This window comes from Sinocyclocheilus grahami, unplaced genomic scaffold, assembly GCF_001515645.1.
Source record: "Sinocyclocheilus grahami isolate Dianchi unplaced genomic scaffold, SAMN03320097.WGS_v1.1 scaffold211.1, whole genome shotgun sequence".
NCBI lineage: Eukaryota > Metazoa > Chordata > Actinopteri > Cypriniformes > Cyprinidae > Sinocyclocheilus > Sinocyclocheilus grahami.
Genome location: NW_015505390.1, coordinates 310,151 through 337,785, shown reverse-complemented (window position 1 = coordinate 337,785; position 27,635 = coordinate 310,151). Strand labels below are relative to the sequence as shown.

The window sequence follows — 27,635 nt, the reverse complement described above, 5'->3', positions numbered from 1 at the left end:
TCATATAACATGTCAGTTTTGATTATTTAATAAAACTACAAAGACTTTTTACACAATTTAGATTAAAATGGACAGATACTACTGATATGAGATGACAATTTGAAGGCGCTTGCCAAATGAAACGTAATTAATGTGAAACAATATAGCACACTAGAGTTTAAAACGTTTATCGTTACATAGTGTGTATTGCTTCACAATCATTTGTTTGTGAACGACTTTTTATTTGTACACCTCAATGAATAAATACATGATTGCGAGCCGCCAATAAAAAACGAAGAAGAAGATATCACTAGGTGGCGCTGCTAAAGCCCGTCCAAAAACAGCAGACACCCGTCGAGCAAGAGAAGAGAGACTTCCGGGAGGCACATTTCGCTCAGCGTTAACTTGAAACAACTGGCGTGATCTCTGAGAAGCCCATATTTCCATTTGTACATGATTATAGCTATTCTGGCACATAAAGAGCCATTATCGAGCGCGAGATATTTAGTTCCCTTTTTGCCACAATTAGTCTCAATAGGAATGGCTATATGGAAACTAAGCATGTAAGGAGCTCTTGGTGTGCAACCCATCTCCACCTGCAGCTTTCATACATTTGCAGACAGAAGCAGAGGTAATATCTAGATTCTCTTATCTGGCTGAGTTTTGAATCACTCAATTCTACAGCTTCTCGCCCTTTTTGTCTTCATTAGCAAAGTCAGCCTGTCATTGTTAACTTAAACATGACGTGATGAGGTCCTATATTAGCATTAGTAATTGCTATATTATGGGATGTCATTGTCGGAGTACTGAATTTTAGTACGTGGGTTTAAGCATAGTCCGACTCTTTCGCGAATCGGTTCTTTCGAGCAGTTCGATTCAAACACTTCTGCCGTTCCTTTACGTAATGACGCAATACCACGGCGTCGCATATTACACAGAATGTTCTCATTAATACATCTCTGTGTGGCAAAATAGACAGTGGTAAAATAAATGTAAAATGCTTTAGTGTCATCATTACAAGAAATGCAGCTGGTCTTACATATACACTTACAGTCTTTCTTACATTTCTGCAAATAGCGACCGGCAAGGACATAATATGTGGAGAAGTTCAAATGCATCTCTTTGAACTAATTTTGCATATAATACTTGGCTAAAGTAGCATTTTCCACCCCAGAGTGAGTTGAAGTTGTGAACGAATCATTCAGATCTTTTTCGCAAATCTGTTCAGTCGATTCATTGAAAAGATTCGACTCACAAGAGCGATACTCCGTGCACCCGGCGTTTGAAACACATGAACCCTGCCCGGCGTAGTGAGCAGGCGCAGACCGTACGACGCGCATGCGCAGACCGAGCTGTAAACAATGCGACCCTTCCAGAGCGTCCGCTCGTGTAAACGTTTAATAAGTCCCTCATGCACATCTGCGCGTTTACATCACGCACGGCATCACTGTTCAGCTGATAGATGGTAAGTGGTGCAAAAATGACGGGTGCCATGTTTTGATCTGTCATCTCCATTAATAAGGATCATGTAACATACAGACACAAAACTACAATGGATGGTAGTTTGGGCGTGACACCTCGGCTTCAGTAAACTTTTTCTATGTTGCAGATGCATGCTTGCCTCACGGGATGAGATTTAAAGGAGTGTAGCTCAAGCGCGACCGGTGGCACGATCTGTGCAGCCCCACTTCATGTCGCAGGTTTTTGATCCTTAACAATGCAAAGGCGCTTGATGCTGTCAGTTTAACTGCCGCCATGACGTCATGCCGTGGTTCATCAACGGAACGGAAGTAACGTACATTATTTTAACCGTTGCATGTGTTTGGTCATACTGAGCGAACTTTGTTTTCGTGCTGACTGGAAAAACTGCTGCAAGCTCAAAAACTGTGGACAGTGCCTGCTTAAATACATGATAACCAATAAAGTAAGGGATGTCCTTTGAAATGACTACCGAGGCATATTTAAAAAGGAAACAAATTGCAGTTTTTGTAATTCCTCTAGTGAAAATGCGTCTCTTATTTTTGGGATGGTCCTTGTACAGAATTATTTTGTAGTGGTTTTTGCTTAACCAACATTTGCTTTTGGGTTTCTCAGTGCTGTTAAAGGATGTGTTTGGTTTCTAAAACTCTTCTATAGTTCTTTGGCAAATTTCACATGCATTGTAGCTCATCAAAAGCTCATTTTCATTGTTTTTGAAAAGGATATCAAGCAATATATCCAAGCTTTTTCTTCGTCGAAGAACTCCAAAGCTCTTAAGACCGTAAACCTGTGCTGCCCTTTTAATTTATTTGGTTAAACGATGCAATTTTGTCATTGTTATACAGTTTTATAGACTTATAGATGCGTGAAATCGTTTTTAGGTTTATTTGCAGTTTTTAAATGTATACTATTTAATTTTATAATGTTTAATATTAATTTTATAATTAGTGCTTTTCATTCCTAGTTATATGTATTATATTAAGTCTGTATATTTGCATTTGTTCTTCATGTGTATTTTTTGTGATGCCTTGACAATAAAAAAAAAAGGAAGTATATTGTTTCTCAAAAGCACTAGTAGTGTGGCAGGACATGTAAAGTGGCCTACCTGTTTTATACTACCTTTGTTGGCAGTCCCAGCTAATAATAATAAGCTAAAAATAATAATTTGCCTGGCTATGCTCTCTTTTCTGCTTTTGTACTTTCATTTAATTTTTTTTGGTAACTCCAAATGTGTGTTTTTTTGTGATCAGGTAGCCGTAGCAGCAGAAGCATGGACGCTGTCCTGAGCAGGTTGAAAGGTCTCACTGCTGATCAGTTGAGGGAGGAGATCATTAAAGCCAACTTGAAATGTGGCCCCATCACTGCCACGACAAGAGCCATATTTGAGCGTAAGCTCGCCAGGACTCTGGTGGAGAATGCTGGACTTACTGAGCCCAACAACAGCGGTGGTAATAGTGCCTCGTTGAACAGCTCTGGTAGTGAAGTGCCACCCAGTGCCACATCAGCAACCTCAGATTCGGTCACAGGCGAGGATGGGGATTTTGGGTACGGCATGGGCCTTAACCCACCTGAGGAGGAGGCTCTGAGTGGAACGGTGTGCCCGTGTAATGTGGAGAATTCACAGTCGGAGACACAGACACCCTCTAAAACTGCACAGGTGTCGCCCACCTTTTTCTACGGAGTGTGTCCGTTGTGGGAGGATGTACTTGCTAGGAATGGTAAGAGTTTTTATCTTTACTTTAAACACCTTCTTGATGACACAACATGGTATGACCACAAAAAAGCATGGTAAAAGAATTGTGTAAAGTGATGTACACTAGCATTTAACGGTTTCAGATTTGTTAATGTTTTTGAAAGAAGTCTCTTCTCACCAAGGCTGCATTTATTTGATCAAAAATACAGTAAAAATAGTAATATTGTCAAATATTATTCGAATTTTAAATAACTTTTCTGATGTGATTTATCTCTGTGATGGTAAATCTGAATATTCAGCAGCCGTTACACAAGTCTTCAGTGTCACGTTATCCTTCAGAAATCATTCTAATAGGCTGATTTGCTGCTCAAGAAACATTTCTTATTATTGTTATTATCAGTGTTGAAAGCTTTTGTTCAGTATTATTTGATGAATACAAAGTTCAAAAGTACAGCATCTGTTTAAAATAGAAAGTTTTGTAACATTGTAATGTAAACCTCTGTCACTTTTGATCAATTTAATGCATTCTCGCTAAATTACTGTATAAAAATGTGAAAATCATAAACAAAATTTGTTCTCTCTTTAATTGGTTATTTTTGCGCTGTTACTATAGAGTTGTTAGTACAGTAGCCTTTTGCATGCTTACACTGTACAGATGCCTTAAAGCTGTTATGTTGGTGTGAGATTGTTATTTTCCTCTTCCTGTTTAGAGAGAGCCCATGTGTACACAGAAAAGAAAGAGGCTTTGCAGGCTGTTAAAATGATGAAGGGGGCTCGGTTTAAAGCTTTCTCCAATCGTGAGGATGCTGAAAAGTTTGCCAAAGGCATATGTGACTACTATCCTTCGCCTAGTAAAAGCACTCCCTGTGTTTCTCCTGTCAAACCTGGCCTGGTGTTTAGCAAAGGTGAGGTATATCTCCATTATCTCAGCTGTAAATGTAAATGTAACCCATTTGAAAAATTATTTGTTTATACATTTATAAATTAAATGATCAATTAAAAAGTGTAATCAGTTTCTACCATGTTTCAAATTGTATTAAAAACTTGCCTATTGTAAATGTAAACTCTTTTCTGATAAATTCCCAAAACCAGACCACCCGTCTATGATGGAGGCAGACACAATCAACAGGGAGAAGGCAAACAGTTTTAAGAGCCCTCGGACTCAAGATTTGACGGCCAAACTAAGGAAGGCTGTGGAGAAGGGAGATGAGATGGCCTTTACTGAGCTGGTCTGGAGTAACCCTCGTTACCTCATCGGGTCAGGGGACAACCCTACTGTAGTCCAGGTGAAAGCTTTTGTACCATGATCTGTGTGTATGAAGTTGTTTTGCCCGTTTCTCCCACTTGATATGGTGAGCTGTTGGCTTCTTTGCAAAGTTCAAAGTCTTTTTCCAAACTAGCCTGGTATCAAAATATTAAGTTATTTATTTACAAATCCCAAATATTTCCACATGCACCATTTTCTCATGTGTATGAATTCAGCTATATACTTTTAGGCATGTTCGTCAATTTGTTCAATTTTTTTCACAACAGTTTATCTAAACTTATTCATCTCTGAATGCTGTTCTTTTAAATGTTTCTCTGTTGTAAATTTGACTTCAGGAGGGCTGCAGGTATAATGTGATGCATGTGGCTGCTAAGGAGAACCAGGCAGGCATTGTTCAGATCCAGCTGGACACTCTTGAGAACCCAGATTTCATGCGGCTTATGTACCCAGATGACCAGGAGAGCATGCTGCAGAAACGCATCCGGTATATCGTAGACTTGTACCTCAATACGCCAGATAAAGCTGTAAGTGGTGCATCTTAATCTGTATTTGTTATTTTACTCTTCAAATATTGGTAGCATGAGTGTTGAGGTGGCATATTTCACATTCCTAGGGAAATTTTTGCGGATTACCTTTAAAAACTGAAGTGACTGAAATAGGAAGCAACACCATTAATGGTCACTCCGTCAGTAACTTAATACTATGTACTATAGGTGCATTTATGCTATTTCAGAATTGCCATAATAATGAGATTCCAACTTAAACTAGAATACATTGCTTCCTCTTAAGAACTCATAAATGCAACACTTTCTGAGAGGTCTGATTTGTGACACCATTTTCTGCATGACGTTGCAGTGCTCAGGTATCGCCTTCAGTAGTCAAATGCAGGGCATGACATTGCAAGTGTTTCACTTGCATTTGCGTCCAGAAAATAGATGTGCGTAAAATGTATTAAGGAGCATGTGTCCTTAAATAGTTGAGAAATTTCTTGAAAGTTTTATGAAATTTAAGGTCATAAAAAGTTTAAAACATTTTAATTGGTATAACAAACATCTTAAGGAATCAACCATCGTTATTTACAAGTCGTTATTTTTGTTTTCTTTGCGCAAAAAAAAGTATTCTCGTAACTTCGTAACTTTACAGTTGAACCACTGATGTCACACGGACTGCTTTGTCGATCATCTTGGTACTTTTCTGGACCTTGAACGTGGTAGTTACCTTGCTGTCTATGGGAGGGTCAGAGAGCCCTCAGATTTCATCAAAAATATCTTAAATTGTGTTCCAAAGATGAACGAAGGTCTTACAGGTTTGGAACAACACGAGGGTGAGTAATTAATGACAGAATTTAAATTTTTGGGTGAACTATCCCTTTAAATAGGCTTATAAATATTCACATAATCATTAAATACAGTTTGAAACAGAAATATTGAAAAACCTAGTGTACTTTTTGTATTCTAATAAATTAAATCATTTTGCTTGTAAACGTCTTATGAATCCCTTTATTTATCATTTTCATTGTGCCCCTGACTTTTTTTTTTTTTTTTTATTATTATATATGCTCCCAAATTTTTTACCTTAGGAGCAAGCATCAAGCCCTAAATTGTAGTTGAGTAGTTATCTTGTAATATTTTTGTTTATAATTACATAACTGAGCGAATGACATTTAATGACAGTTGTCATAAACATGCATAAAACCTCCTTCATATTCATGACATGTGTCGTGTCATGATTATGAAGGTGTCATGTCAGTCTTATGCACACCCCTTCAAGTAAAGTGTTACCTAAAAATCCAACAATTCTCTATTGTTAATGTCTTAATAATGCAAGATTAATCTGAAAATAAAAGAAATCCAAAACTGTTTATTGTAGCCAATGTTTAGAACATCGTTTGTGTCTGGTACATTAATTTTATACCTAAAATACTGTCAAGGTAGACGGCTCACTATGGTTTGTACAGTAATAGTGCCAACTAAATGCTCTGTCCTGTGTTTCATAGGGATTTGAGACACCTCTCCACTTTGCATGTAAGTTTGGCTGTCCAGAGGTGGTGAACATACTCTGTTCTCATCCAGACATCGACAAGAACTGCAAGAACAAGTACAACCAGAAACCCTCTGAGGTACAACAGCTCTGATACATTAGCTTTCATGCTGAGGATTTCATAATTTATCAACGCTTATTTATCAGTCATCTAATGTATTCCCTTAATTTAGGTCATTTGTGATAGAATGAAAGAAAAGGGTAAAGTTCAGGAGGTCAAACGGAAGATAAATGAATATTTAGAAGGTAAGTCACAATATACAGTTTTGTATTCATTTAAATTATACTTTAAAAATGTAGATTAATTGCATTCCATATTCTAACACGCATTACTGATTGGCTACAGATCGATTGTACATCCCCTTATTGAGAGCCACCGATAACTCCTCCCAGCCTGTGATTGGTGCACCTTGGTCCCCTGAGCCAATGGAAAACCAGTCACTACGGTTACCCAGAAGCCCAAAGGATCCAGTTATGGCAGTCCGGGCCTTTGCTGGACCTTTAAATCCATCTAAAGTGAGTTTTGTGTAGAATATGTAGGAGTTTTTTGCTAATATGCTTAGTTATGTATTATGACCTAATCAAATTTGACTATACCATTGTTATTATAGGCGGATGAGTTCAGACGAGCATGGAAGACTCCTCCCAGAGAACGGGCAGACCATTTCCACAACATCCTGAAGTCTGACCCAGACCGTGGAGCTGAAAGAGTTGGCAGGTCAGAGCCAAGCTATAATTTATGGAAGCTGGTCATTACTTGTATTATAGACACATATTTCATGTTTTTGGGCTTTAATAGTGTGCTATTAAGCATTGATTAGAATAAGATAATGGTGTCCTGTCTGTGAGCAGAGATCTGGCCCATGAGCTCGGTCACGCTTGGGCAGAGTACTGGGATTTCCTGGATAGTTTTCTGGACCTGCAGTCAACCGAAGGCCTGAAAATGCTTGAAGAATACCTTAGTAAAAAAGACTTCAGGGAGGCTGGAGAAAATGAAACCAGAAACCGGTTTAAAACCCCATCTCCAGGTAAGACCACTGACTCTTAGCAGTTTTATTCTAATATCCAAATTTTTCAGAAACCCTTTCAACTGTTGATTGATTCCAGGAAATTTTTAGAAGACAATTTCACATGGAGAATGTAATAAATTGTTCAAAAATTACAAAGACATTAATAATTTGATATTCTATTCTATTCTATTCATTAAAGATTCCTGAATAAAAATGTATCACAGCACAACTGTTTTCAACATTGATCATAATAAGAAATGTTTCTTGAGCACCATATCAGAATGATTTCTGAAGGATCATGAGACACTGAAGACTGGAGTAATGACTGCTGAAAATTAAGCTTTGCATCACCGAGATGAATGACATTTTAAAACAATAAAAGAGAAATGGTTATTTTAAATTATAATATTTCACAATATTACTGTTTTTACTTAAAAATAAAATAAAGCCCTGGTGGTTTGTTTCAAAAACAACCCTAATCTTTTGAACGCTTATGTATATGTGTGTGTGTGTGTGTGTGTGTGTGTGTGTGTGTGTTAGTAAAAAAGACTTCAGGGAGGCTGGAGAAAATGAAACCAGAAACCGGTTTAAAACCCCATCTCCAGGTAAGACCACTGACTCTTAGCAGTTTTATTCTAATATCCAAATTTTTCAGAAACCCTTTCAACTGTTGATTGATTCCAGGAAATTTTTAGAAGACAATTTCACATGGAGAATGTAATAAATTGTTCAAAAATTACAAAGACATTAATAATTTGATATTCTATTCTATTCTATTCATTAAAGATTCCTGAATAAAAATGTATCACAGCACAACTGTTTTCAACATTGATCATAATAAGAAATGTTTCTTGAGCACCATATCAGAATGATTTCTGAAGGATCATGAGACACTGAAGACTGGAGTAATGACTGCTGAAAATTAAGCTTTGCATCACCGAGATGAATGACATTTTAAAACAATAAAAGAGAAATGGTTATTTTAAATTATAATATTTCACAATATTACTGTTTTTACTTAAAAATAAAATAAAGCCCTGGTGGTTTGTTTCAAAAACAACCCTAATCTTTTGAACGCTTATGTATATGTGTGTGTGTGTGTGTGTGTGTGTGTGTGTGTGTGTATATATATTTATTTATTTAAAAAAACAAAACATTTCTTTATAATTATTGGGTCAGGTGAACTCCATTTTAAGGACTTTCTTGAGACTAACTGGTCGACTAGTCATTCACGCAACCTGGATTACTTTGAAAAAACTGTATTTCATTTTGTATCCGTAATCTTCCGTAGGATGTATTCTATACTTTTGTAGGGTTTTTCCCTCACTGACTCTTGCTTGTAATCTTTGTCAAGGTTTATTACACCAAATACAGTCGTAATGTAGTTTTACATGACCATTTCTCACCTATTTTGTGACTCTTACAGTTGTTTTCTGCTGTACATTATAGATTTGTATAAATTGTGACTGGCTTATGAGTTGTGCATGTAAAATTATTTAATAGAGAAGCAAATGCGTGCCGTTATATATTGGATACTGGGGAGGGAACTTTGTTTTGTGAATGTTAAAGTGTCTATACTTTACATCAAACTTTTTGATTTCCAAGACCTAGGGAAATCCTTCACTCCATGATATTTTAAATTTCAGGCAAACTGAAGAAGTTCTGTAACTCCATCTCCGTGGGGGCATTTTTGGATGAGGGTGATGATATCAGCCTGGAGGAGATCAAGAACAGGCAGAACGCTGCCCTCACAAGTATTTCTTCTGTGTGCTCCAAAGATGGCCTGCAGGGGGCGGTAGGGGGGCTTGAGTTTCACATCCTACCAGTTTCCCACAGCGCTGACCTCATAGAGGTGGCTGCGGAGCAGGATCTACTGCTCTCCAGCAGTAAAAATGGCCTGTGTGAGCAGGGCCCCGGGGACAGGACTCCAAACGGGGACAAAATGTCCCCTCGCATCTGCAGTTCATCAAATTCCTGCATTTTGTCGCCAATCTCAAACCTAATGGCTCAGTTTGAGAGGATGTCTCTGCTGGATGAGCCAGACAGGACAAACAGGGAGAGAAGAAGAAGTGGAGGGAAACGTCACAGAGACGCTCAGGCCACAGAGCTCACCTCCGGACTGGGCCGCCTCTCGTTGTCCTCGGAAGATGACTCTGTGTTTGATAAAGACAGGACGTCAGTGTTACGAGCAGCAGAGAATGATGGATTGCAGAGAAAAATTGAAGTAGATGCGAGATCCAGTGCAAGTTCAGACGAGTACTTTCTGGCCAATGAGAGGTTAGAATCTATGAACCAACGAACTGTAGAGACTCCAGGAGGCGAGCGCACAATCTGTGCCAGATCAAAGTCCTGGGATCATGGGGGAAGAGACCTCAGCTCCTCAGGGTCTTCCAGCTCCTACAGATCACTTGACAGTTCTCAGGACTTCATACTGCGGACTCCTCCTAGAGTGACGAAAAGACTCTTCATTGAAGGGTGAGCGGAGACTATGATCACTGTGATGCTTCAATATAAAGGCTTTACTTATTTCCAGTAGTATAGCAGAGAATTTAAAATTGTGATATCTAGGCTAGTCATGGAATTTCGTAAATATTAGGCTTTTATGGTACACATATGGTACATTTTGGTGTCTCGTGACTTTATTTTAAGCATAGACTTTAGTCAGGTTAGATGCCACATTGAATTGTATGCAGATAAAACGAGGCTGTGAGGGATAGACTTACAGTCTACAGTGGCACACTCAGTGTAAAGGACCAAGATCACATGCAGTTTTCCTAACTCACAACTTTTAAAACTGTTTTAGGAAGTTTTTGTCCATCAAAAGTGGACAGAAGTCAGCTGAATAATGTGTATGTAGTTAAAGTAGTTATGTAGGGAAGTCGTGGCCTAATGGTTAGAGTGTCGGACTCGTAACCCGAAGGTTGCGGGTTCGAGTCTCGTACCAGCAGGGATTGTAGGTGGGGGGAGTGAAGGAGGGGCGCTCTCTCCCACCTTCAATACCACGACTGAGGTGCCCTTTAGCAAGGCACCGAACCCCCAACTGCTCCCCGGGCGCAGAGCACTAATTCCAAGTATGGGTCACCATACTTGGCCACGTCACATCACCCTTTTTTTTTTTCTTTTTTTTTTAAACATTACAGTCCTTTGAACACACTGTAAGTTTATCCATCACAGTCATTCCTGTAAAAAGTTAGGTGACCGTGATTTCACCAAGTACAACATGTTCCTGTTCCTGGAACAACATTCCAATTAACCAGTCAGAATTGAGGGATAACTTTCAGGAAATATCTGTTTTAGGCTTATGATCAGGGCTAAGTGCTTCTACACCTTTGTTAATCAGCTATCATTTCATACTGATTTTAGGAATAAATTATGGGTACGGTTAGGTTTAGGGGTAGGGATTGGGTTTAGTCTATACTTTTGGACAGTAAAGATGTTGATCCAGGATCAACAAAAGATGTTGATCCAGGAACATGTCTTACTTGGCAAAATCACAGCGACCAAAAAGTTAAATATGGTGCAACCTAGGGGTGTGCGATATATATCGTCTGCTATAATATCGTAATTGTTGTTTTAACGATGTGCGATTTAACATTGAGTATTTTGCAAAGACCTTTCAAAACACCCCTACAGAGCACGCTTACAGTGAAGCCTGCGAGTACTCATTTAAAGTGTTTTTTCACTGCATGATTCAGTCTAATAAAATGCATTTAGAATGATCACAAAATTCAAGATATGGGGACAGAAAATGTATATATTTATATAATTTCATATAGTTAATATCACACAGAGAGTGTCGTTTTTTTTCTCCAAAAATTACCATGATATTGTTTTTTTTACAACAGTTAAAAAAACAAGAAGTTAATTAAGAGATTTATGTTTTAGACATCGTATGCCCTGTGTTTGCCCTATTTCGACTACAAAAATAATTACAAACACAGCCGCAACGCTGTTTTGGGTCTCTGACGGTGTTTCGTGCCTGAAGGAATCAACCGTTTAAATGATTCGGTTCAATCGAAATGACTCTCTTATTAACACAGTGACTTGCTGCCACCTGTTGTTTTAATTTCGCATTTAAAGTTTAAGATACCAGCACAATAGGCTAACACACTCAGCAAAATATCGTCTAATTATCGTTATCGATAAAATCCCAGAAAATATCGAGATATTCTTTGTCAATATCGCACACCCCTAGTACCCTTACTAATGTGTATTGGTCTATAAGTTTTTGTAGTAAAATAGATGGTTTAAACCTAGCAGACCTCTAGTGAGAGATTAATTTAAGCTAAATATGCAACCCAGTTCTGGCACTTGTTTTTAATTTATTCATCTTATTCATTCTGTTTTTTTTTGTTTTGTTTTTTTTTCATTTAAGTACATTTTCTTTTTGTATACATTTGTATGCATGTTTTTAAAATAAGAAATGTTACTTGAGCACAAATGAGCATATTAGAATGATTTCTGAAGGATCATGTGACACTGAAGACAGGAGTAATGGCTGTTGAAAATTAATTAAAAAAAACACTTTGACTTGCCATTTGCTGTAAAAGAAAACAAAAACTTTTATTTAAGGTCCTGTCCTGTTCTGTACAATTTGTGGATAGTCCCAGACAATTTTATTTTTTTTTGGCTTTAAACCTTCACTCTTTCCTTTTTTTTTTCAGGGATTCGCCCACCAAGTTGGACCGAGAGGTTTTGTTGGCTTTAGGTGGCACAGACATTGACCCTCTGAAGTATCCCAGCATTGACAAATGGAAGAGCACAATTCAGGCATACTCCCACTTAGAAATGCAAAGGTAGGCATGTGTGTAGCTCCATGATGAGAGCTACGTTACACTACTTTTTAGTACATTGCACTACCATTCAAAAGTTTAGGGTCAGTAAGATTTTAAAAAAAAAGAACTTTTATTAGGAAATTAATATTTATTCAGAAAGCATGCATAAAATTGCTCAAAAGTAACAGTAAAGATTTCTATAATGTTACAAACGATTTCTATTTTAAATAAATGCTGTTCTTTGAAACTACTTTTGTTCCAGAGTCATGGTAAAAAATTTTTATCATGGTTTCTGTAATATACTAAATATATTAAAACAGAAATAGTTATTTTAAATTGTAATAACATTACAGAATATTTTATACTGAATTTTTTTATCAAATAGATGCAATCCTGGAGAGTAGGAGACTTCTATAAAAAAAAATCGTAACAACAATAGGCCTTTTTTAAAGATGCCTCTTGAGAACATCTTGTGACAAATATTTATGTACACTAAGAGTTCTGTATTTATGTTTTCAGCTGGCAGACTCCTGCAGTGATCAAGAGCCATTTCAGGGCTCACTCAGTCACCCCTGGCTCTCCAGTGAGCGGTTTGATGTCCCCCGCGAGCCGCTTCAGCCCAGCTCGTCACATGTGCTCACCGGACATCTGCAGCCCCGGACGCTACAGCCCCGCTCATTCAAACTACAGTCCTGTGAGCTACATCCAGCGTATCCGACTTAAACATTTTGGTGACGCCCCCATTTAACAAACGCTGTCCATCCCATCCAGCCCGTCGCCAAGGAGCACAGTGTCATAACGGAAGCCATGAAATGCTCAAATCGGGCTCCTAGTGCCGTGCAAACGGCAGATATATATATATATATATTCGGCACTTCTGTGTATGACACCAAGTGTGTTGATCTGTGATGGTCGTATAGACTTTTTTCTAACCTTTCTGTTTTGTTCTTTCTTATCTATGTGTGTGTGTGTGTGTGTGTGTGTATGCTTGGGAGATTTATCTGTGGATTTACAAAACGGTGTCTTTAATGGAAATTAACAGTTTCCCACTTAACGCAGTCATTTAAATTGGGGGAAAAAAGATGTCAGCATATAAACCCAGATCTAAATTAAATAACGTAGTAGTAAATTATTGAATTATTTTTGCTAGTTAACTGAGTAGCACAAAACGCTCATTTTAATGGTTTTTAATGTAAAAAAAAAGAAAGAAGTCAACTGACTGCCAGAAGTTATTTTTATTCTTTAATTGGAGAACTGCCTTAAATTTCTAAAAGAAAATACCAACTTCTGAATCTCAAAAGCAGGTGTTTATTCATGCTTTGTTAATAGCAGCCTTAGGTGTTGGGGGAAAAAAGCAAGAGTTCTATGTGAGAATATTCCCCTTTTTCATTTTTAAGTTCAATAAATGTGATTTATCATTTCTAAGTATGCATTTGTTTGCACTTTGAATTCTTTTTGGAGTTTGACACAGTTCACCGTGAACAACAGATGAGACTCGGTTTGTCGGAAAGACATGAATCTGCATAGTTTGAGCCATGCCACATTCAAGCTAATGCAAATTTGATGATGGCAAGTCAGTCTTGTTACGTTAATGTCATGATAGCTGTAAGACTTAATGATTGTGGATCCGGAGTGTTGTAAGTGCACTTTAAATGTGTTCAGAAAAAATCATTGTCCTTCATCCCATCATAAATAGCCAATATTTCAGTCTCACCGCTAGATCATGTCAATGCGATTCTCACTGGCTTCTGAAATGGATCCATCTGCCAGATTCTCCCCATTTGTTTTGGAATCTAAGCTACTTGACTAGAAGCAGAAAAGCTCCAGGTAGCTCAGTTTTATGTGATGAATATCTCAAGGAATCGAGTCCAGAACATCCTCTGTGGTACTTTCAGATCATGTGATCTATTTCTTTGGTGCCCATCATTCTCAGTGTAGTGCTGGCCTGTTGATCTTTGCTTTGTAAAGCTTTAGTGCCTTTGATTATGATCTGTTTGGAAGGGCCTGTGGCTCCTCCTCAGTGTATGACAGATGCACTGACCACATACAAGCTGAATAGACCTTTTTTTCTGTTTCCTAGTGTAAAATGGAGTACAGTAGCATTGGCATATGCAGTGTCTGAATACCTCTTAAATACGATTGCAAGAGAAGAAAAAAAGGTTTACAGTTTGTTATTGCTAGTGTTGTATCAATGCCAGCCTTACTTTTTGTTAAATGATGCTTTGTAGTGCCAACACTGGTGAATGAGTTGTAGTTTATTGTTGAGAATTTACTTTTGTTGTCCAGGCCTTTACGTTGCATGCATTTCTAGTCCTATTTTATTACAGTACGCATTAAAGGAAAGTATTTGATGTTCCATTGACGAACGATAAATAAAGTGCACAGTCTTGTAACTTTACTGACTTTCTTTGACTGTACAAGAAAAATGTCTTTATGGAAAACTAGCACATTTACATTTCGCTGAGGTACAGAACACATTCTGATTTGTCCTATTATTTTATTTGTAAACAAGGTGGTCTTTTTATTGTTTCTTTAAAATAATCTTAGTCACCCCACACTTCCAAACAATAGTGTATCTAGGTAAACATAAAAACAGCCAAGAAATGTCTGGGCCATATTTCACCAAAATAAAAAAAGTTAATTTTGCCAATTAGTGTCCAATTAGGATTTTTTTATTATTTACATTAATATTTGTTTAAAAAGTGCCTTTTTTGGCACAAAAGTCACAATGCTAAAATTTATTTATGGTTCTAAAATAGGCATGATGTCCTAATCATATGCCTTTTTTAGTAGTAGTGTTGTATTTTTTTTCAGGTAAAAATTACCTGGACCTTTTTTTTAAAAATCTATTATATGAATGATATTTTTAAACTCAATGATTTTATTTTTTACTGCCATAAACAACAACATACAAACATTAACACAAGAGTCATCCAAGACCTTTCAACGGCAAGATTCTCGCCTTTTTTAGCAAACTCACACTTTGCTTCTAAAACAATAATAAACAATTATATGTGAACCGTGTAAATACACACCAACTGCCTCAAGGCCTCCAGAGTTTGCATAATGCTGCTGGGAAAAGACACCTTGTCATAAACATAAAAAAAGTACACTTGCTGGTTAATTCCACCTTTTCATGGTTGTTATAGATCAGACAAAGCATTGGCACAGGAGTGTCTAATTGAAGAAATATCAATAATTCTTAACTTGCTTGATTTAAAAACATAAAATGATTACACTCAAGACACTTGTGGAGTAACTGATCACCACAGCAACAGATTGTAGAGTTGCAAATGAAATTTTTCACAGAAATCTTCTCTTAAATTGCAGCTATGTAAGATTATTATTAAACAAGCAAGAGGAGTTAGTGAATATTAAATCACATTCCATTTTTTTTGTGCATCTAAAAAGGCATTTCAGAAAATTTTCAGGAGAACATTTAAGGAAATATTTCGACCCTTTGCAACTCTTAACATCTGTCCATCTCAATGATCCTTCGGTTCTAGACTGTAATGAGGCATGATGGTCTAGCTTGAGAACGTCATGTCCGGGTGAGTTTATCTGGAGGCATGAAGCCCGAGTCCCCCAGCGCTCTGAGAGCCACTCGGCCGCTGGGCCGAACTGTCAGCCAGGTGATGCTGCCGTTGTTCAGGCCCATCCTCAGCCAGCCCTCTGGAGGAAACTGCAGAGCCCTGGAACAAACATTTCAATTACATTCAAGCTTTTGACAAGACACTTCCTTTGAAAGAGCATAACAACTACCTCAGCACGTGTCTGACGAGTCATGTGAACAAACATGGCTGAAATATTTCAAATTTACACATTGCAAACTAGTACAAGAATCAAGAAAATTAAGAGTCATAACCACACAGTGTAACTAATAAACAATTAAGTATTTATTAAATAAAAATAATGAATAAAAAAACTAAACAATAAATAACAATATAATGCAATCAAGAAATATATTTATTAGCAATTAGATATATTATTATATTTATTAGCAATTAGTAATATCTTTGAAAGAGCATAACAACTACCTCAGCACGTGTCTGACGAGTCATGTGAACAAACATGGCTGAAATATTTCAAATTTACACATTGCAAACTAGTACAAGAATCAAGAAAATTAAGAGTCATAACCACACAGTGTAACTAATAAACAATTAAGTATTTATTAAATAAAAATAATGAATAAAAAAACTAAACAATAAATAACAATATAATGCAATCAAGAAATATATTTATTAGCAATTAGATATATTATATTTATTAGCAATTAGTCATAACCACACAATATAAGAAACTAAATTTAATAAAATAATACTAATAATTGTAATAAATTAATTTAATATTTTTTCTATTCTCTAAAGCTTATCTCTTGCATTAGCGGTATGTATGAGCAACAGCAATAGTGATGTTTAGCATGTTTGACCATTGATAAAAGGTTGCAAACAGTTTTTCATGAATTCCATATATTCAATATGGAAGCCCATTTCTACCACATAATATGCTTGAGAATATGCTTAATTATGAGATAGAAGTCACATTTTTGTCACAAAATGACTTGACTATGACCTGACTGACTTTTTGTCATGATATTTTTTTCAATCTCACAATTACGACTTAGTATCTCATAATTTCAATTAACTATTATGATTTTGTCATAATTACGAATTACCAAAGCATTCTTTTTTTCCCTTATGTGGCTGAAACGGGCTTCTATGAAACTTTTGCAACCACACACACAACAATACAAAGTGATCAGAGCATACTTACCTGTTCTGACTCACAGTCTGTAAGTATGTTTTCATATTTAAAGAATTTGCCACTGACGCATCAAACGCATGACGATTACAGTAGCGCTTGTTATTTGTCGTTGTCACAAATGCAGACGAATGGTTTTATGTTTACGCGGCGCGATACGCAACTCATAAAAGGACAATAAGTCATTATACTCCGTAATTATGTCCCCACTGGATGCAACAAATGCCTCGTTTATAATGGGTTTTAATGTTTTTGTCTCGTCGCTCTGGGACACGACATCACTGTATGGTAAGGGGCGTAACATTTCCGTCACACGCTTGAGGTATTCGGCCAATCACAACGCACTGGATAGCTGGCCAATCAGAGCACACCTCGCTTTTCAGACCGATGAGCTTTGTAAAAATCGGCGCATTTCAGAAAGGCGGGGCATAGAGGAGAAACAATAATGTACAGTATGTGGAAAATAATGTGTTTTTTGAACCTTAAACCACAAACACATTTCATTACACCAAATACACAAAATAATGTTCTTTTTAGCAACGTCATATGACCCCTTTAAAAGCTTCAATGAGCACAAAAATGAAGATTAAAAAAGACTGCACTGAGTAGCAAGTGAGCACAAACCTGCACACAAAATAGCGGATGACATTAGCATGACAGACGATAATCTCGTAGCTGTCCTCCTTCTGCTTGGGGTCAGCTCGGTGGATGTAGCGGCGGAACGCTGCCTCAATCCGTGCGCCGTCCTCGTGGTACTGCTGAAACCAGCACAAGACTTTCACAACCATCCACATGAGGAGAGGAAGGACCCCACAGCCCACTCACGACCAAACCAAACTCAACATTCTCCAGCAAACATTTCAGATATCAAGCTTTAGGATGACCAGCAGGAAAACAAGAACATTTGATGCTTGTTGAAGCGATCTGAGATGGTTTCATTGTGGGTTTTGTACGGCAGCAGTAACCTTAGCAGTTCGTTCTGTTATGACTTGCGTCATCAACAGAAACTCAACACACAAAGACAATCAAAAGTGACACCAAACGTGGGGACTAACAGACAGTGCCTTCAGATTGGTAAGTAAAGACTTTGTTTGCACTGACCGCTGCCTCAGGTTTCCAGTGTGTGACAGGTGGGACGGGCTCTATGGGTGCACCCTCTCGCAGTAAATCACAGCTTACAAGCTCCACACCTACAACACACACATGGGTCATACGTGAAGAAAATAACCATTCTGAATCTCTACAAAGGCAACATTTTACAACATGGAACATCAATTCATAATCATTATTTTAGTACACAATACAGGAATTGTCCAAGCTAAAACTAACAGACTGAATTGAATGTTTTCGGTCAGTTCTAGGGGTGGGCAATATAGTTGTAAACACGATAAACCGAAATAAATTTAACAACTAGTAGAAATTTTGGATTATCGTCACCATCGTCATTAAAGTTTATCCTTTTCGTGCATTTTTAGACCTTTCCAGTTTCAATTTACGATTTTAAACAGCTCAAGTGTGATTGACCTCACATGCAGAAAGCCGCCTGTCACACAGCACATGAGTACTAAATTTAGTTGTTTTTTGCCTTTTTTTTTGGCCTAAATGGTCAAATACACACAAAGTTAGGTACAAATGGCAGCCTTAAGCCTCGTACACACCGGGACAATTATCGCGTGCGCTTATCGCCGACGTTTTTCGACGCGTCTTTCGTGTTCATACCCAAGCGATTTTCGCAGGCGATGAGCCGAGTGAACGTGCAAATTCACTCCCTGACATTAGATGGCGCTTAATGAAAAACAGAAAAACCCCGGTATACATCGAATCCTATTTGATCTGCAATTCCTCTCCATAACAATCTTATCGAGATTTTTGTAGTCGCTTTTGTCATAAAGCCCTTTGTGTTCAGACACCAATGAGACCAGCAGCTCTTCATTCATCTTGCCTCGATGCATCTTCTTGGTCTACTTACTTCCTCTTTGTCGTTAGGTATCAACGTGTGCTCGGCAAGACCGTTTTGTGCTTGAGTGCTACCAAGTCGTGTTTTACTGTAACTTCAGCAGCTCCAGGCATGTGAACAAAAGCACCAATCTCATTGGTCGGCCAGTTTTTAACGCAATTTTTCAAACCAAAAAAACAAGCCCGAGGATTTTTTAAAAAAATGACGCTTTTACGCCTCGCGTTTTGTGCATCGGTTTGCACACTCACATTGGCGCGTCACGAGGCGTTAAACGTCGGCGATAATCGCGCGCGATATTCGTCCGGGTGTGAACAAGCCTTTAGGGAGTATTCATATAATATTTAAAATATCTGTTTTTGCCGTGGTATTGAAATAATCAAGAATTGTGACATTTTCATGTCATCTAAAACGTTGCCATTTTGACAACCTTATTTCTAACAAAACAACTATTGTGATACTTATATATTCCGTCGTTATCTTGAAATAATATTACACATATCGCAATATAGATTTTTGGTGATACTGCCACCCCTAAACTCACACACAAAGGTATAAGACTCGGAATAGAGTGGACAAGTCATATTGATTTGCTTTTATGATGCTTTTTTTTGGGGGGGTCATTTTTGAGAGCCTGACATTATCCATCCCCATTCACTTTGACTGTACAGAGGGAAATACACCCAGGTGATTTTGCTGAACTTCTTTTTTTGTTCCATGGAAGAAAGTGAACTTTGGAAGACATCTTTTTCTTTGCTTTTTAATGCCATGCCAGCTTCTATGGCTATATTCATGGTGAGAGCCAGGTTTAGCTATTCAAAAATAAAACTACATAAGATTTTAAATAAGAATTTTTTTAACCTTAAGACTAAATTTGAAAAAAAAAAAAATTTTTTAAGTATCAGCAGTTCCCTAAAGGGATATAAGTAATACAGTCAAGTAAAATATGTTTGATGGACATAAGATGAGGAAGATATTTAAATGCGAGATGTAAGTTTTATTTTTGGGGTGGACTAACCCTTCAAACATCTGTTTTTCTTTATTAGTTATTACTTTTTCTTTTAATTTAATAATGCACACACTTGGACAACAAACGCACAAGTGTGTATTTTCAGAAGAGACCACAGTCATGCATAGGTATTAATACATCTCAGCCATTATGTCTTGTGTGTGTCATAATGTAATTAAATTAGGTGAAGAAGAAAATGACAGGTTTAGCTGAGAGGTTTAATCCTAGTTCTGAAGAGCTGATCGAGTCTGTACCTGGCAGGTATTTGCTGATGATGTTGGCTGTTTCTGCAGCTCTAGTCATGGAGGAGTGGATGAGAACGTCGTACTTCAGTCCAAGCACTGCTAATCTCTGTCCAGTATACTCAGCCTGTTCACGTCCTGCAGTGAAGACAGAAATCAGCATGTGATCTATTTGGTGGCTTAATGTAGCATCTAATGGATTAGGCTCAACACTTCTGTTATTTGATATATGCTGAGGTATCAGTACCTAAAGGCGTCAGGATCCTCTCTTTATCTCCATCCCCCTTGAGGTTGTACTGAGAGTGTCTGATCAGGAAAATGTGGCGTGTGGCTTTGGGTTTGTTGTTCTCCACTTCTGGACTTCCATTGTCACCAGCACTCTCCTTTCTCGTCCCATTCACCATAGATGAAGGGTCACGTCTGAAAGCATCAAAAAATGTTCAAACTAGCCATTCACACAGTAGGCCCAATGAACTCAATTCAGTAGCCGATGACAAGAGTGGATTCTACAGTAAATACAAACATTAGAGCAATGTTAATTGTAGAGTTACACTGAGAGAAACCGGACGCTGAAGACAACACTCTTCAAGACACTGTGCGATTCATTTCTTCCCACTCAATATTCTCTCAATCCTAATATTATGTTGCAGGTCAACTTGACTTATTTCAATTTTTGATTGGTTGGAAATGCTGGTTGACCGGCCTATGATGTTTTTCTAGAAATTGTGTAACTTCTCCCTCATTTAGGGTCATGAAGAAAGTATTGCAAAATACACATACAATATTTTCTACTTATACATTTTTCTTTTATCATTATGATGTTTGGGTCAATTTGACCTGCATATTTCAGTGTTAAAGGCAGCTGCACAGACTCAAAGTAATATCATTTTTAATGTATTTTATCAGTTTCTCAACGACCCTCTAAAGGCTAATTTGTTGGTGAAGTGTGATGTAACCTTAAGGGTATTTCAATTTACATTCATGGCAGTTTTTATCCAAAGAAAGATATGCTGCATTGAAGGCGTAAATTTTTATAGGTTATAAAAATAGCTAAAATACTGTTTATAATATACACGTTACAGTTTTAAAAATCACATGTTCTCGTGTTTTGTTTTTAAAATGTGTGAGAGGTATTAATGATACAGGCTTGCTGTTTTACTTTATTTCTTTTTTGTTTTTCACACTTTCATAACTTTTGATGAATTTGATTGAATCTGGTAAATACTGAATCCCACCATGAAACAACTGTCTCAGATTCTGAACATAATACAAGAGTCAAGTCTATATCTGAAGCTGGAACTGTCAGTTGGCAGATACTTCCAAAAGTGCTTAGCACATTATGTAAAAAGAAACTACATTACTGACAGTTAACCAGGTCTAAGACTAAACCTACCCGAGTCAATGAAAGGTCACTTACACCATTTCAATCACTGCCAAATGTGGTGCGGCTTAGTGGTTCAAGACCGTATATCGAAGCCAAAGGTTGTAGGATCAAACCTTAAAGGGTTAGTTCACCCAAAAATGAAAATTCTGTCATCATTTACTCACCCTCATGTCATTCCAAACCTGTATGAGTTGCTTTCTTATATTGAACATAAAAGAAGATATTTTGAAGATTGCTGGTAATCAAACAGTTGGTGGTTGCCATTGACTTCCATAGTAGGAAACACAAATACTATGGAAGTCAATGGCAACCACCAACTGTTTGATTACCAGCAATCTTCAAAATATCTTCTTTTATGTTCAATATAAGAAAGCAACTCATACAGGTTTGGAACGACATGAGGGTGAGTAAATGATGACAGAATTTTCATTTTTGGGTGAACTATCCCTTTAAGGTGATCCATAAATTATCACCACTGATCAAGGCATCAGACCTCAGACTAACATTACCATAAATGGTTTTTGGGCATGATGCCATAGCTATACCAATGGTTTTATGAACATGTACTATGGTAGTACCATAATATTCCTCGAGAAACCTTAAAATACTATGTAAATACAACAGTAGTCAATCAGAAATAGGTTTCTATTGCTTACTTGTCCCAATTGCAATCCCATCCGTTCGCAGTGGGCCACGCCGGAGGCTGCGCTGCGTGCACGGCAGCCAGGGTCTCTCTCAACCGGCATCGTTCTCCGAAGTACCGGTGCTTATCTGCAGCGACCGCCGCGCACACGAGCACCGCGGATCCGCCGGCGATCCCGCACGCGAGACTGATCGCTCTCCGAAACGACATGACTCAAAAGACCGGAGTCAACGGACAGAGAAACGGCTGCTCTTCAGTCACTCTGCTGAGGAAGTGCCACAGTTTCCTCCTTTCTCACAACGTCAAGCGAGTAATAAGCCGTTACTGGTGCCTCGTCATGACAAACAAGTGGTTTTCTTTCTAAAACCACGTGTGAGAGAATGTATTTGGACTCCAGAAATAAATGGTTTAAATAAAAACTGAACTTCCAACGGCAGTCACGACTACATGTGTGAAGACAGCGACAAAAAAACCCCCCACATCTTTCCTGAAAATAAAAGTCCCCAGCATACACGGTGACAGTTTGGTTTATGTTGTCAGTTTTATTCTTCAATAAATTAGTTTTTAAATATTGGATGTGTTTTATTTTGCTTATTTGTGTAACTAAGTTTCAAAACATTTAATGAATTACATGTTTATTTTATCATTTATATATATTTCTATATTCTGCATTATTTTTATATCATTCCATTTAAGCAACTCATCCAAAAAAAAGTCTAATAACAGGTAATACCTACATTAATAAAACTAAAATATTATTTAGATTTTGTTTAATGCGATGTATTTTTTCCTATATCATAGCATTCCATTTATTTATTTAAAAAAAGAAGGTATTTCTTGAATATTTATGTAATATCGTTGAGTATTTTGCTCCAGACCTGTAAGTGGCAGTATGAGCAGTGGGTTATGTTTGATTTTGGTGGCGACATGTTTTGCTGTTGATTATTAAAAGTTCTATTTTATTTCGTTTGTACGTCTCATATATCCACATATCTGTCTTTTGCGTTGTAGTAAATATGGACACGGACGAGGAGGGAGACAATGACTGGGATCGCAGTTTAGAGTCAGACATGCTAGAGACAGGTGGGTTTATAACTGGACGATTACGTAAACTTGAGCATAAATATGTTTTTAAAGTAATGCGTGAATATTATAGTTACTCATGTTTGCATAGTCTAAATGCAGAGCTCAGTGACAGCTGCAATATGAATAGACCGCAACAAGGTTTGGTGAGCAGCCTCTGTCAGGGATACTGTATCTACAGTAACTGTGCTTTTGTAACTTGACTTTTCAGAAGGAAGTTCCACTGACAGAGTTACATCCATATCTCAGAGAGTGATCCTGCACATTGACCTGGACTGCTTCTATGCACAAGTGGAGATGATCCGAAATCCTGCACTCAGGAACAAACCTCTTGGTAAAACACCACAGAATATAAACTTTCACTGAGTATAAAGTTTACAACAAATACAGTATGTCCTGGTGCAGTTGTAGAGACAACACACACACACACACACACAAAACATTAGTACAAGTTCTACAAAAAGTCATAAATGTTCTAATCAGTCAGTTGATAAAGAAATAAGTACTACTAACAAAACTCATTGCTATCCTTCTGATAAATGTAATGTCATATTCTGTCTATATCTGTGGTCTCTTAGGGATACAGCAGAAGTACTTAATTGTGACGTGTAATTATGTGGCAAGAGAGCATGGCGTGAATAAACTGATGTCAGTGACTGATGCAGTGGAGAAATGCCCACAGCTGGTGCTAGTGAAAGGAGAAGATCTCACACATTACAGAGAGATGTCCTACAAAGTCACTGGTATAATCATACATTTGAATTTGTTGTTATATTGTTTTATTATAGGTGTCTTTAAATTGTATTTGTATATTTATAATATATATAATTATAATAACAGTGAATGTACTTTGATAATTAGATTTTAATGATATATTTTTACACTTTTTACATTTTATACACTACCATTCAAAAGTCTCGGGTCAGCAAGATTTAAAAAAAAATAAAATAAAATTAATACTTTTATTCAGCAAGGATGCATTAAATTGATCAAAAGTGACAGTAAAGACTTCTACGATATTATTAAAAATGCTATTTCAAATAAATGCTGTTCTTTTGAGCAGTATCAGAATTTTGAAGAAAACAAAATGTATAACAGTTTCCACAAATTATTTTCAACATTCAAAATAATTGAAGATGTTTCTTGCGCACCACATCAGCAAATTAGAATGATTTCTGAAGGATCACCATGTGACACTGGAGTAATGGCGGCCGAAAATTCAGCTTTGCTATCGCAGGAATAAATTAAACTTCAAATATATATTAAAATAGAATAGAACAGTTATGTTCAGTTGTAATTGTTTCCTATTTTTGTTTTTACGGTCAAATTATAAATGCAATGATCTTACTGATCCCAGTCTTTTGAATGTTACATTTAATGAGTTTGTTTTAGAACTATTACGGAGTACAATCCAAAGGTCCCCCTGTTTGAACTGACTATAAACCAGACTTTGACATTGACTTTATCTGCCCAAGAATTGCTGATGTCATACTGCCCACTAGTGGAAAGGCTGGGCTTTGATGAAAACTTCATGGACGTTACAGAAATGGTGGAGAGAAGACTGAAGGAGACCTGTATTTCAGATCTCTCCTTCAACGGACACGTATACAAACATGAAAGTGAGTTGGAGCGCCACCTCAAACAAATGAAACAGTGCTGTTTCAGAACTGGACGAATTCAGTGTACTCTTTTCTTGTTTAGTTTTTCATGGAAAATGGGAGAATTGCTAGAGTTTCTGCTTATAATGAATCTAGCTTATCTTCAGGTATGGCAGTTGATGAGGAGAACGCCCGACTGGCTGTCGGCTCTGTGATAGCAGCTGAGATGAGGCAGGCCATCTTCAGCACGCTGGGACTAACCGGCTGTGCTGGCATCGCTAACAACAAACTCTTGGCCAAACTAGTGGCTGGAACCTTTAAACCAAACCAGCAAACCACCCTCCTGCCTTACAGCACCGCTGAGCTCATGAGCAGCCTCACAGGACTAATCAAAGTGCCTGGTAAGATGACACATGATCTCACCCATTGCACACCGTGCTGTTTATATTCTGTAAACATTGTCTGTGTTTATAGGGATTGGTTACAAGACACGTGAGAAGTTAAAGGCTTTGGGTCTGGTCAGTGTGAGAGATCTACAGTTATATTCTCTGGCTGACCTGGTGAGGGAGTTTGGTGAAGTGACCGCTAAAAGGATTCAAAACCTCGCCTGTGGCATCGATGACTCTCCAGTCACGCCGGCGGGTCCTCCTCAGGTATTCTCCATATTTATAGATTGTTCAGGCAAATATTAAGCAGTCTTCATCAGACAGATTTAACTGCTAATGGTGTTATTATATATTGAAAGGGCTTTTTCATACATTTTATATGCACATATAGTCAGTTAGCAGAAACTTTAATCCTCAGGTTATCATACAAGAGCGTGAAATACCAGTATTGTTATAATGCCAGTGTCAAGAGCAAGCTAGAGGGATAAAGAAGCTCAGAAGTAAAAGTAACAATAACATGAAGAAACACTGTTACTTCAGTTTAGCTTTCTCAATTTTTAGCTAGCTCCCTTCTGAAAAGTAAAGCTGAAGAGGACTAAAATAAACTACCGTTCAAAAGTTTGGGAACAATTAGATTTTTAATGTTTTTGAAATATATATGTGACCCTGGAGCACAAAACCAGTCTTAAGTCTCTGGGGTATATTTGTAGCAATAGCCAAAAATACATTGTATGGGTCAAAATTATAGATTTTTCTTTTATGCCAAAAATCGTTAGGATATTAAGTAAAGATCGTGTTCCATGAAGATATTTTGTAAATTTCCTACCGTAAATATATTAAAACTTAATTTTTGATCAGTAATATGCATTGCTAAGAACTTCATTTAGACAATTTTAAAGCCGATTTTCAGTATTTTGATTTTTGCACCCTCAGATTCCAGATATTCAAATAGTTGTATCTCGACCAAATATTGTGCTATCCTAACAAATCAATGGAAAGCTTATTTATTCAGCTAAATAAATCTAAATAAATAAAAAATTGACCCTTATGACTGGTTTTGTGGTCTAGGGTCACATATTACCAAGTCTGCATTTATTTGATCAAAATACAGTTAAAGGGGTCATATGATGCAATTTAAATTTTTCCTTTCTCTTTGGAGTGTTACAAGCTCTTGGTGCATAAAGACGATCTGTAAAGTTGCAAAGACTAAAGTCTCAAATCCAAAGAGATAGGCCGTTTCTCAATATGCGTTCTTCAGCGATCTTGCGTCCTTGTGTTCTCGCTCTACGTCATCATTAACCGTCGAAGTTCAATTCCAATTCTCAAGAACACAAGTACAGAGGATGCATGAAAGTTCCCGGATGTCTTCTTGATATCGAGGATGCATCGAGTGCAGACTTGAGAGAATCAAGCCGTTAGAAATCCCAGAAGATGCTGCAGGTGGCCGGTGAACGGAAGCCTGCAAGCTTTAAACTCGCTCTCGCAAATACTTGACGACTCTTAGAAATAAACATTTATCATTTTGTTTTGCTTAATTTTAATAAAGTTATAAGACCCGGAGAAAGTCTGCAGTATTTTTATTGGCATATTGAAAGGAATCTTAACATAGTCATAGTTAAAAATATAACGCTGTAAAATAAAATGATATACAATTATATGTAAATAATATCTATAATAGTATGAAATGTTTTAATAAGTTATAACATTTGTTTGTAATGTTATGTTATATTTATGGTTCTTTGGCCGCTGCTTATGCTGTGACTGTGGTCAGTCAAGCAAGAACGCAGCACATCTCAATTCTCATAAGGGTGCGTTCTGTGTTCTCGCGTCCTTCTGGGTTCGTTCTTCCAAGGAAGCTCCACGAGAACGCAAGTCCGTTCTTTGCATTCTTGGAATTGAGAAACAGCAATATTCTTTATAAAAGTTAAGAGTCAACCACGCCTACCTAAAACGGCTCGTTCTAACACGCCCCCACATGTTGACGTCACAATGTGGGAAGATTTGCATAACGCCGCCCAAATGTTCACGCAAAGAAAGAAGGCGTAACTTTTATTCTCCCTGTAGTATTGTAGTTGCCGCTACCGCTATGTTGTGTGATTCATTGTGAAAGCGAAACTACTTTGTTTGGCCTTCCAAAAGAGGACGATATCAGCTTCGTCATGCCTAGAGCTGATCCGTGCTGGTTGCTGAGGAAATACATCAACTTCGCTGTGGATCGCCGGATCGGCTTTCATCGTGGACGAAGCGGAGTCCAGCCCGGGGTCATCACATGTGGTTGCCGCAAGCTCGCCCGCCGCCGCTCACTCAAGCCGGCCTCCGCTCACTCTAG

At 37.6% G+C, this 27,635-nt stretch overlaps 3 protein-coding genes across 7 annotated transcripts in view; 2 read left to right on the top strand and 1 right to left on the bottom strand.

Moving 5' to 3' along the window:
- Positions 1-297: 297 nt before the first annotated feature.
- On the top strand, positions 298-14,647 carry LOC107595914 (ankyrin repeat and LEM domain-containing protein 2-like). 4 transcript variants are annotated; one of them, XM_016286504.1, is made up of 14 exons: positions 1,334-1,444; positions 1,589-1,769; positions 2,709-3,176; positions 3,862-4,056; positions 4,244-4,437; positions 4,754-4,942; positions 6,415-6,537; positions 6,632-6,704; positions 6,805-6,974; positions 7,070-7,176; positions 7,311-7,486; positions 9,115-9,943; positions 12,133-12,264; positions 12,763-14,647. In XM_016286504.1, exons 3-14 carry the CDS (start codon positions 2,729-2,731, stop codon positions 12,989-12,991), a joined length of 2,865 nt encoding a protein of 954 aa, XP_016141990.1. In that variant the 5' UTR covers positions 1,334-1,444; positions 1,589-1,769; positions 2,709-2,728; the 3' UTR covers positions 12,992-14,647. The 4 variants fall into 4 exon arrangements, with proteins under 4 accessions (XP_016141992.1, XP_016141989.1, XP_016141990.1 ...); XM_016286506.1 differs by lacking the exons at positions 1,334-1,444; positions 1,589-1,769 and adding an exon at positions 298-362 and having other exon boundaries at positions 2,713-3,176; XM_016286503.1 differs by lacking the exons at positions 1,334-1,444; positions 1,589-1,769 and adding an exon at positions 330-610.
- A 444-nt stretch (positions 14,648-15,091) lies between these two features.
- LOC107595915 (serine/threonine-protein phosphatase PGAM5, mitochondrial-like) lies at positions 15,092-22,464 on the bottom strand. Of its 2 annotated transcripts, none has more exons than XM_016286507.1 (6): positions 22,253-22,464; positions 20,460-20,632; positions 20,225-20,350; positions 18,109-18,197; positions 17,632-17,765; positions 15,092-15,935 (listed from the first exon to the last, which is right to left on the bottom strand). In XM_016286507.1, exons 1-6 carry the CDS (start codon positions 22,447-22,449, stop codon positions 15,785-15,787), a joined length of 870 nt encoding a protein of 289 aa, XP_016141993.1. In that variant the 5' UTR covers positions 22,450-22,464; the 3' UTR covers positions 15,092-15,784. The 2 variants fall into 2 exon arrangements, with proteins under 2 accessions (XP_016141993.1, XP_016141994.1); XM_016286508.1 differs by having other exon boundaries at positions 17,632-17,762.
- A 214-nt stretch (positions 22,465-22,678) lies between these two features.
- The window catches only part of poli (polymerase (DNA directed) iota), a 7,717-nt gene continuing 2,760 nt past the window's right edge, over positions 22,679-27,635 (top strand). Inside the window, exons 1-7 of the mRNA XM_016286555.1 lie at positions 22,679-22,754; positions 23,251-23,322; positions 23,534-23,656; positions 23,901-24,065; positions 24,798-24,941; positions 25,088-25,321; positions 25,395-25,573. Coding sequence (XP_016142041.1) covers positions 23,256-23,322; positions 23,534-23,656; positions 23,901-24,065; positions 24,798-24,941; positions 25,088-25,321; positions 25,395-25,573 — 912 coding nt within the window. The 5' untranslated portion in view covers positions 22,679-22,754; positions 23,251-23,255. The remainder of the gene's footprint in view (positions 22,755-23,250; positions 23,323-23,533; positions 23,657-23,900; positions 24,066-24,797; positions 24,942-25,087; positions 25,322-25,394; positions 25,574-27,635) is intronic.

Bases quoted from the DNA above. Each gene is read 5' to 3' on its own strand.
- LOC107595915 (XM_016286507.1), bottom strand. From the start codon at position 22,449: ATGTCGTTTCGGAGAGCGATCAGTCTCGCGTGCGGGATCGCCGGCGGA. The intron at 20,633-22,252 runs GTAAGCAATAGA...TGATGCTTTCAG, and splicing joins TGGGATTGCAATTGGGACAA to ACGTGACCCTTCATCTATGG. The intron at 18,198-20,224 runs GTACAGACTCGA...TGTGTGTTGTAG, and splicing joins CATCAGCAAATACCTGCCAG to GTGTGGAGCTTGTAAGCTGT.
- LOC107595914 (XM_016286506.1), top strand. From the start codon at position 2,729: ATGGACGCTGTCCTGAGCAGGTTGAAAGGTCTCACTGCTGATCAGTTG. The intron at 4,438-4,753 runs GTGAAAGCTTTT...ATTTGACTTCAG, and splicing joins ACAACCCTACTGTAGTCCAG to GAGGGCTGCAGGTATAATGT. The intron at 9,944-12,132 runs GTGAGCGGAGAC...TTTTTTTTTCAG, and splicing joins AAAAGACTCTTCATTGAAGG to GGATTCGCCCACCAAGTTGG.